This window comes from Coenobita brevimanus, chromosome 110 (assembly GCF_032717465.1).
Source record: "Coenobita brevimanus isolate Jiangsu-jjx chromosome 110, ASM3271746v2, whole genome shotgun sequence".
Lineage (NCBI taxonomy): Eukaryota > Metazoa > Arthropoda > Malacostraca > Decapoda > Coenobitidae > Coenobita > Coenobita brevimanus.
Window position 1 is genome coordinate 1,238,770 of NC_137063.1, and position 11,231 is coordinate 1,250,000.

The 11,231-nt window shown below is 43.1% G+C and overlaps 1 protein-coding gene across 1 annotated transcript in view; it reads right to left on the reverse strand.

Annotated features, from left to right (window-relative positions):
* Positions 1-10,980: 10,980 nt before the first annotated feature.
* LOC145417396 (monocarboxylate transporter 12-B-like) overlaps positions 10,981-11,231 on the reverse strand; it is a 7,728-nt gene continuing 7,477 nt past the window's right edge. The window contains exon 6 of the mRNA XM_080286074.1: positions 10,981-10,990. Within this exon, the coding sequence (XP_080142200.1) occupies positions 10,981-10,990 (10 nt within the window). The remainder of the gene's footprint in view (positions 10,991-11,231) is intronic.

Consider the following 11,231-nt stretch of genomic DNA (forward strand, 5'->3'; position numbering starts at 1 on the left):
AGGTACAGGGCGCTGGTGGCGAAGGCAGAGATGCAGTAACTACTACCCATCAACAGTGCCCCGAAGAGTGCCACCTTCCTCCAGCCGAACTGTTCCACCAAAGCTCCAGCTAATAGACTGGCGGCGCTCCACAAGAAGCACTCGACGTTGAAGATAGCTGCAACGATGGCCTTAGACGTTTGTAGCTGATTAAGGAAGTCCAAGAAGAGGATCCCAAAGCAATTACCGATGAGCCCTCCACAGACCTGGAAAGTAAGGGGTGACAAGTATACCCATTTTCCTCCAGTTTGGCCTAAAATTACCTTCTCTCCATCTTGAATACGTATTTGTAACGGCAGATTGGCACTAGAATATTTATTGCTGGTCACGAAGAAGTGCTACGGATGTGGAGCCGCCGCACTGTCTTTTCCTGCCACCTAGCTGTATGAATTAGCTACAAAGGGACGAAAATCTAGCAGTGCCTAGGTTCCTCTGAGGGATATATAAGAGACGGCGAAAAATAAGGGAATTACGTGCGTGGAATAAAGGTTGGCAAGTAAGCAGTGCCTAGAAACCTCAAGAAGACGATCGTGATACCGCATAATGCAAGGAAACCAAGTGCAAGTTGAAACCAGTGTTGCAAATCGTTTAAATGGAAAATCATACCTGCATTTCTGCCTTCCACTTCATTATGCTCATTAGTACCTGAAGAACTAACCTCCGTTCACTTTACCTTGACCTAAAATTACCATCTCCTCATCTTGAAAGCTGAGTTATAATGATACGTTAAAACTAGAATAATGCAAGTCACGAAAAAGTGCTGCAGCAAGGCTATAGAGCCATAATATTATCTTTTTCTGCCAATAAGCGACGTGAAATAAGCTGCAAAAGGGTGAAAATTTGAGTCAAGTTGAAGTGAGTGACCTACAGTATGCAGGGTAAATTATAAATATTCCCAGTGTGATGACTCAAACAACTACCTGGAGCATCTTTATAAATACCACCTGTAGTTATGTAGAAGTGATGTTTTGGGGGGTATTCTATGTACTATGTGGGAGTGTGGGATTCTGTAGATAATGTTTATGTGAGATACAGGATAATGTTGAGTTAATTAGGGCACTGTAGGTGATCCTGGGGTATGTGGCACCTCTGTAATGTTGAGGTATGTGGCAACACTGTAAATACTTCTGGGGTATGTGGCAAGACTGCAGATAATGTTGGGGTATGTGGCATCACTGTAAATACGTCTGGGGTATGTGGCAAGACTGCTTATCTATCAGCCATATCATCCTGCGCTGTCGGCGATTTATTCGTGAACGTGCTTCACTTATAAATTACTGCGGCGCAGCAGACGTCCCCTTCACCCTTTCCACCATCCTGGGTGATGGGAACATTGTTATGACTGATAAATTGATGGCTTTCTTGAGAGAGACCGGACTGATCAGAGTAATGTGACTTTTTTACTGTGTGGTTATGGTTTTTATCAACGGTAAATATGTATATATTGTAATATTAATTAGGGTTGACAGTTGACATATTTTAAATAGTTCCTCCTCCCACTGAAACTATTTCTAATATAGATGCCCCCTACATTAAGCCAAGTTCCTCGCCTGACAGTCACCAGCTGATGAGTGCAAGTGTGCAATATAGGAAGGCATTGGGCACTTGCGGTCGATGGTGGTCTGCTGGGCGAGGTTCTTCACTTTTTGTATAAATTATGTAAATACATTATACCATCTTGCGTAAGTTATTCTAATTAGGGCCGACAGCTGCCGTATATGGAAATGTTCCTGACTCGTCTGGTTCCCTTTCATATATTGATGTCCCCTGTATTAGGTTGTGCCTCGACTGACAGGCACCAGGTGATGAGTGCAGGTATGTAATGTAGAAAGGCATTACATATCTGCAGTCGATGGTGTTCTTTTGGTCGAGGCTTTTTTACCATTAGAGTAGGTCTAGTTATTTGTCTCTTAGGACTTAGTATAGGTTAGCGATTTGTCTGTTAGGTGATTAGTTTTAAGGTCTTTATATTAGGCATTTTTGTTTATAAGTAATATAAGGTTGAAAATATAAAAAATTACCAAAAAAAAAAAAATAAAAATACAAAACAAAAATAAAATAAAATAAAAATTATTATATATATATGTACGTGTGCATGAAAGTGTGTATGTTCATATGCATGGATGTGTGTATGTATGTATATATATATATATATATATATATATATATATATGTTCGTATATATATGTATATATATGTCAATGTATATACATATATATAATTTTGCCTTAATGACCAGGGGCTCCGGCCTCAATAGTCCATAAAAAAAAAAAAAGGCAAGACTGCACACACACACACACACACACACACACACACACACACACACACACACAATAACCAACAAAAATTATCTAGCACTCACGCAATCAAGAAAATATGAAGAAGACTCACGTTTGACACCACAGTACCGAGAAGAACTACGTAACTCCAACCTCCATCCAAGGCATCATCATCATCATCATCATCATCCAAGCCTTGCACATCCTTCCCTCCGTCACATTCTTGCCGCGTGATCAGTTCCTTCTCCTCATCTTGCCTTATCTCTGACTCTTCCGATGCGTCCAAGATTTCTTCCATCTCAGAAACTTTATCAGGCTTATCAGTACCGACTTCCTCACCCATATTTCCTGCCTGACTTTGTGTTATCTGAGTGCTTCTGTCTATCATTCAGCCCTCCATAAAGATATCTCTCTTATCTTCGTGCACAGATAATTTTTTTACTCCATAATACAGGGCGACGTGGAGGCGATTTGTTTGTGGCCACCCAGTACGGGATTAAGGCGCCTGGCAATAGATAAATAGATAGAATACAGGTTTTTACACCCTATTTAACATCTTGAAACCGACGGTGTTTTGTCTGTCTCTTTTCATATTTTTTTCAGGTTAAGACAGGCCTCTCGTACTGCAAGTTAATGAAAGCACACACACACACACACACACACACACACACACACACACACACACACACACACACACACACACACACACACACACACACACACACACACACACACACACACACACACACACACACACACACACACACACACACACACACACACACACACACACACAGAGCAGGAATAAAACAGAGTAAGCCACCGGAGTCAAAGGGATGGTTATTACTGGTGCACAACCAAAACACAGGAGAGTCCATACATAACGCATCTCATTTCTCGTGTACTCCTCGCACGGCTAAATGTAATGGCTGGGGTGAGGATGGCAGACACGTAGGCTTATTCATGGCGTCAGCACAGTGGACGTAGAAACACAGAATATGAGTAACGAGGAGGAGAAAACGAGGCATGGTAAACACAGGTAACGATGACTCTGCCCTTCCCGCATGAGAACTGCTTTGTGTCATGTGTGGATCCCTGCTCAAGACCAAATGACGAACACAGTCTTGCTTCCACATTTACGAAGCATTTTTTCAGAACTCCCCCCTGCCTTATTTTACCCTCAGAACTTCTTTAATTTTTAGTATACACAGCTGCACTCAATCACCACTCCATAAAGTGCAGAATTCTTTTTTAAAGACAACATGTTTGAGGAAGGAAAAACAAATTTAATAAAAAAAAAAAAAATCCATGCACCAGATGCAGACACGAATATCTGTTTGCTTCATAACGATAAGACGGTGAACAATGATTTTGGAAACACAACAATGCGTTTTTCGAAGCTCAGAGAATTTCCCAAAATATTATGTACAAATTTCATAACTGTTCAGGGAAAAAGTGGTTCAGTTTCCTGCCCATTTGCATTTTGATGTCAACACCCGTCTTTCTTCTCCACATATTCATTTTCTTCATTTTCACTTTACACTTAACTCCAAGGTTTGTTTCCAAGTTTGTGAAATCGTGTGATGTTTTCCACGTCGCTCCGAGCAGAAGTAAAGAAAAAGAGGAGAAAGAGGTACCGGGTAGGTGATGAGTGAGAGAGAGTCAAGAGAGTGCAGACAGTAGGAGCAAAGCCGTGTTACTGAGGGTGTGCCGAGAGCAGGGAGAGGATAAAGAGAGGGAGAGGGAGGAGGGAGAGAATGAAGGACGGGGAGAAAGAAAAAAAGGAGGAGGGGGAGCTATGGAAGGAGGGAGAGAGAGAGAGGAGTAACATGGGTATGAGGGAGGGAGGGAATGAAGGACAGGGAGAAAGAAAAGAAGGAGGGGGTTATAGAAGGAGGAGGGGGGAGAAAACTAACGAGGGAATGAGGGAGGGGGAGAAAGGAGGTAAGGAGAGATGGAGGGAGGGGGAGAAGGTAGGGAGGTATGGAAGGAGGGAGACAAATGAGGGAGGGAGAGAAGAGTAACGACGAGACGACGGAGGGGGTAGTGAAGGCAACTAAAAGGGAGGAAAGGAGGGAGGAAAGAAAGGAGGGAGGAGGGAAGAGAGGAGAGAGACATTTTGGCCATGAGCTAGACAGGGTTAGTGAGGGGTAGTGCCTGCTCCTATCACGGTGACTTACGCTTCATTTTCTTCTTACGACCTCCAGACGATTTTCTTAAGATTTCGGGAGCCCAAATGAAGGGAGTGGGTTAGAATCAGTGCCATGATGTCTCTCGCAAAGCTATAAATCGTCTGAAAATGGCAAGAATAGAAATAGGAAATAAATCATGGGACTGAAGGGATTGGAGTGAAAAGCTTCTCTCTCTCTCTCTCTCTCTCTCTCTCTCTCTCTCTCTCTCTCTCTCTCTCTCTCTCTCGGAAATGAGAGACTTGGGGTAGATTGGTGATAGTTCTCGTAATTTCATGTTTTCTTTTTCCTCTAATTCTTAAATTTTATCTCGGCATAGATTTTCGTCCTTTTGCAGTCCGTGTCCTTAGTTCCGTATCTGAATAAGGCAACACCACGGCGCTCCATCCTCCCCATAGCACTTCTTCGTGACTAGCGCCATAATCTTGATGAGGAGATGGCATTTTCTCTACCAAGTTAAGATGAACGGATTATTTTTCTGTACACTAACTTGGCCTAGAATTGCTATCTGTCCATCACGAGTCCTGAGTTGTTAAAAAAAAAGATTAATATTAGTTTACGATGCCAGTCACGAAGAAGTGCTATGGAAGGAGTGTAGAGTCGTAGCACTGTCTCCTTTCCTTCACTTAGCTGCCCAAAGTAAAGTACAGAAGGACCATAATCTGGGTCAAATTACTGTAATAATGGCCATTAACCAATTCGGGCTCCTATGACCCACTTTCAGCTGAATAAAATCGTCTGCCGTTAGCTAGTTATATAGTCGAACTAGTAGTAGTAGTAGTAATAGTAGTAGTAGTAGTACTAGTAGTAGTAGTAGTACTAGTAGAAGTAGTACTAGTAGTAGTAGTAGTAGTCCCAGGCTGAATGGGCTATCTCTTCACCACACCACCACCCCCTCTACCACACCTGCTCACCACCATACACCTGTCTTTTTACGATGAAACCACGTGAAATAATCGTAAGAGAACTGCCGACTACACCTCTTCGTTAGACTGTCTGGCACCTTCCTCTCTTCTCACCACCTGCATGCCCACCTTACACCACACACACACACACACACACACACACACACACACACACACACACACACATCATTATGTGCCCTCACGCGATGAAGATTTTGTTGTTTTTATCAGTATTCTTGTCGTGGCATTAGGCTCACCCGAAACCCGAAATCTGTGAAGAAAATGAACTCCAACTGAACTAAAACACGTAAAGAAAATGGTTAAGTTTTGGACTGACGATTAGAGGCTTTTGAAGATAATGTATTTACAAGATTAGATTATATTTCCCTCATTAAAAGAAGCCTTAAATTACTAGGAAGACATTGTTACTTTCTCTCTAGATTAGATAGCCAAATGAGCGTCAGTTGCTCCCATTCATCTTCACATCATTCCCTCCACGTTGGGTCATATTTATCTGCTTGAGTTTTTGTTGGATGGGAGAGGGAGACAAAGGTTTGTTCCTGAAATCTTTATTTCTCCGAAACGTTAGAGGAAAACAATTCATGCTTTATCCTCTCTCTCTCTCTCTCTCTCTCTCTCTCTCTCTCTCTCTCTCTCTCTCTCTCTCTCTCTCTCTCTCTCTCTCTCTCTCTCTCTCTCTCTCTCTCTCTCATCAACACTTCCACTTGTCTCAATGGATCATCCAAAAATCTGATATAACAAAAAAATATAGCTTGACTTCTCACCGTATTAGTCAGTTTATTAGCATGTAGCACCTTTAGCACACCTATAGAGTTGATTTGAGAGGAGTTGTTGGCACAGCTGTGAAACTGATCTGAAACAATGTTAACATATTTCCTTACTGAAACAACAGCCTGAAGCTTCACCCCACCACACCTTCCCTCCCGCCTCCTTCATTTGTGGAGACCTGGCTTCACTGCACGTAATATCACAAGTCGTCTCTTCTTTTGCAGTCTCCAAGTCTGTCTGTCTTCCATGTCTCAACTTCCTCTTCTTTAGTTCCTTAAATTGTAATTTTTAACACTCAATAAGCCACATCACATGCTGTACCTTAGTTGACCTTTTTACGTTCATATTTTATCCTCTTGTTGCCTCCACTTACACTTTCATATCTTCCTTTCTGCTCTCTTTATCCTTGCTCTTTTCTTCCCCTTTGCCCCAGCATTTTCCCCTGCCCTGCTCCTTCTCTTTCCGCTTATCGTAGGCAAGTGCTGCTGGGAGGAACAGGTAGAGGATGATGGTGATGAGGGCGGTGGAGGCAAGACCACACATGGTGATGGTGTAGCTGCCACTCACGTCCCGGATCACACCTGCAGCGGAACACTTAATTAGCAACAGGTACTCGTTTAGTTCATTACAGTGCAGTGCTCCGTTAATAATGATTGTAGATAGGCAAATAAATTTCTCATCATTATCATACTTACTGTGAAAATCTCAGTGACTGCAATAGAGAAAACAATGCATTAACAGTACACGAACATTTATAAGGATTATGGGATGTCTTAGTAGGCCAATAAGTGCGACGAAAGCTAATTACTGTAGTGGTCATCGATGAACTCTGAGATGGACTTCAGAGGACTTCACTTAGATGCCTCCAACTTACAATCCCATAGAGCAATTCTTCCCACAAATCAGTAGTGCAGAAACAAGTAATTTTCCTTTACTAGTGCATTACTACCTCTGGATTTCATCACTTTACAGAATCAAAAAGCAGTGATGCATAGGAGGTGAAATTTTAATGGTTGTTCGTTCTGTAGCAGCCGTGGCTCAGTGGGTTAGAGCGCTCCGCGCTGACCGTAGGGTCGGAGGATGGAATCCATCCAAAGGTCATTGGTAGACATCAGGAAGGGCATCCTGTCATTAAATACTACGCGCTCCAATCCAAAGTCCTCTACCCAGGGGCAACGCCTTAGCCCATCGGGGATACCTGACATAAAACCAAAAAAAAAAAAAAAAGAAGGTCGTTCTGTACTGAGTGCACATCAATGGTCGTCCTCTCAAAGACTCTCCTGTACCATATATCTGTTTACTTCATGAACATAACAGTGAAAGGTCTGACAATAAGTTTTATTAAACATTTCAGTTAACTATCCCGTATGTTCTAAGCCAAATCAGCCCCAGGACCCTACAGCAACATGGGACATTATTCTCGCCACGTATTCTACACTGGACCATTTCTCTCTTGGCGCTGCTTCGGTAGCGCTTGGAGAGTTGAAAAAAAGATCCAAAAGCCAAACACTTTTAATTTATATAAACCTGACTCTATACGCAAAACATCATGATTATAAGGAGGCTCACTCTCCTAATCCATGACTACAAGGTGGCTCACTCTCCTAATCCATGACAACAAAGTGGCTCACTCTCCTAATCCATGACTACAAGGTGGCTCACTCTCCTAATCCATGACTACAAGGTGGCTCACTCTCCTAATCCATGACAACAAAGTGGCTCACTCTCCTAATCCATGACTACAAGGTGGCTCACTCTCCTAATCCATGACTACAAGGTGGCTCACTCTCCTAATCCATGACTACAAGGTGGCTCACTCTCCTAATCCATGACTACAAGGCTGCTCACTCCCCTATCTCCCACACCTTTACTTATTCCCCTAGACTTACCAAACAGGGGGCCAGAAGCGAAGAGCCATATGCCATTAATTACCCCTGCCACACCAATTATGGCCATGTACTTGTACGCTCCCATACTCTCAACCATCAGCAGTGTATAGAGGTTCAAGCAAGACCCTGTCATGAACCCAAACATCCCCAGCGACACGTTTATCCACACTATCCCCTCCACGAAGCAGAACACTGTAAAGGATAGGAACGGATGACAACAGCGAAGGTGAATTGACTCATCCCTATAGTTATACGTATTCAAATAATCATTCTCATCAAAATATCTTACATGCAAAGTTTCAATACTGTCACGTATTGATTTATATCCAGTCTTATCAGTTAAAACTTACTAATAATCATAACCATAAGTCCGGCGGTGCTGATAATGATGAGAACACGGGTATTGAAAAATGGTAGGTCAGTCAGGGGGGTCACCACAAGCCTAGAGAGAAGGTTAAAGATGCTGAACAGTGACACCCCCCATGACGCCTGTTCCTGTGTATATCCCTCAGACTTCATGGCAAATGGCACCATCATCATGAAGTTCAGATAGACACCAAACAAAAAACATCCTCCCACGGAAATGATGACAGCTGACGCATACCGCAGAATTCCAATGTTTCTGAGTAAAGTTCTGAATAGAACTACCAAAGTGGTTTTCAAGTCAGGTTTGTTTCTAGATGCACTGAGTGGTATGTGACTCTTAGTTCTGGTGGTTTCTTTGTTTACAGTAAGACTAAGGTCACCAGTACTTTTCCCACTGTTTTCGATCCACGATTTGAATGGTATCAGTTCACTTGTTTCAACCAGTCCCCGATTCTCCGTTGTGTCATCATCTGTTTCATCATTTCCTGGCTTATAAGTGCTGGAGATATCATGAAGTTCACTGTCAACATCTATTGTGAGATGTTTATCGCCAGATACTTCTTTTGGGGTTACTGTTTTCTCATCCTTTATCGGTTTGTGCCAGGCAACGGGGTGAAAGACTGCAGCAGCGGCACAGTTATTGAGCATGAAGGCAGCGACGATGAGGGTGGCTCCCCTGAAGGCGTACTCCTGCTGCAGGTAGGTGATGGCGGGAGGCCCCAGTATCCCACCTACAGGGATCCCCGCTGACATGATTCCAGTGGCCCGACCTCGCAGTCTCTTGAAGTAAAAGGGAATGATGCAGTAGGCCACCAGGGAGCAAAGACCAAACCCCAGACCTAGACAAACAAAACATTGATAAACGTTGGGTGAATGATTAAAGATAGCTTACAGCCAGGCTCTTATTTAATATTTAGGACACCTTACCGATAATTCAATCACATGCTTATCCATTCTCTTCTATAGGGATGCAGTGTCATGAGGGTGAATACTCGTATCTCAGTATCTTAAGACAAAATAAAAATATGCATAGAGGAAATAATTATAGTGTCCCATTCTTCACTCAATTTCACAGACCGCTTCAGCCATCTGTTCTTCCCCTTCAGTCTAATACATTGTTGAGCTATCACTGCATTCATGTACTTTCCTTCTTTTATGACATATGCACTACATTTAACCCTGTTGAGAGCTAGGGATTCTTAAATCTTTTGGCGTGTTTGCCACAAGATGGTTTTTACTCTCTCTTGAAGTGGTCTCTCGTCCTTTAACGACGGTGACGTTACAATCACCCTTGCGTGCAATATCAGGGACGTTTCAAAAGTCTGGGTTGAGTCAGTATCTTCCAAAACCCTCCCTCCCAGCTTTTCATCAGTCAACATGCAATACGACTGAGCAATGTCTAAATTCCCTGGGGTACAAAAGATTTCGAGACGGACAGAGAGCTTGCCCTCACATCACCACACTTCCTCAGGAGCCCTTTTTTTGTCTACCCTGGCTCGACAAACAATATCTTCATCTACCGCCTTATCATACGAAAGTGACCACCTCAGTAATGTCACAAAAACAAAAATGGATGCATACTCTCTCTCCCTCTCTCTCTCTCTCTCTTTCTCTCTCTCTCTCTCTCTCTCTCTCTCTGACTAACCTACGAGAAAGGAGTGTGAGAAGAAAAGGTAAGGAGCGCTGGTGGCGAAGGCGGAGAAAGTAAAACCAGCACTAATAAGCAGCCCACCGACAAAGGCCACACTTCTCCAGCCAAAGTGTTCAACTAGTGCCCCGCCCAGAAGGTTTGAGCTGCACAACAAGAATTTTTCAGTGTTGAAGATAGCTGCCACTACTGATGAGGGCGTCTGTAGCTGGTTAAGGAAGTCCAGGAAGAGGATGCTGAAGCAGTTACTGATGATTCCAATAGACATCTGATGATTGAAAGTTAGCCATTAGGAGCATCCAGTTAGTAAACAAAATAAGTCGACAATACAGACATCCCTTGTTCACTGCAGGTGAGTTAATACGGCCCTAATACTATTTTGAAGATTACTTACAACCTCCCTAATACTCACCAATATAACAAAAGCACCTAACAGGACAACGTAGGCCCAACCACCATCCAAAGCCTCGGGTTCATCATCATCATAATCATCATTATCATCACCCAGCCTTTCCACATCCTTCTCTCTGCCACTTTCTGGTCGCACAATCAAGATCTCCTCCTCCTGCTTTATCTCTTCCCAGCCCGGGGCATCCACAGCTTCTGCCCTCTCCTTATCTTTAATCTCAACCTTATCAGTGGTCCCAGGGTCACCGGCACATCCAGCTTCGTTCGCTCTTGTTATCGGGGTGTTGTAATCAGTCATTTTTTCTTCCTCAATGACATCGATTTGTTCGTCGTGTAGAGACATCGTCTCTATCCTTTAATAATGGTTCTCAAGTTAATTTAATCTTCAAGACGACTTTGTAATTTTATGTTATACTCGGACTCCACACTTTACACTTAAACTAACCCCCAGATGATTTTAGGTAAGAATTAGATGTTGCTGAAAAACCGTCAATGTAATTACACAGAGTTCTTTTTTAAACCCATATCACAGAGGGAAAGGACGAGAATACGATCAAGTGACGGGGTGGAGAGGTGAAGGCTGCATGAAGGACACTGAGAGACTAGGACAGGGCAGCTTTGTGGCGGACTGGCGTCGTGGAGAATGATTTGCTTGTGGCCACGTACACTCCGGGATTCAGGCACCTGGATACTGATAGATACGAATGTTAATGCTGCCT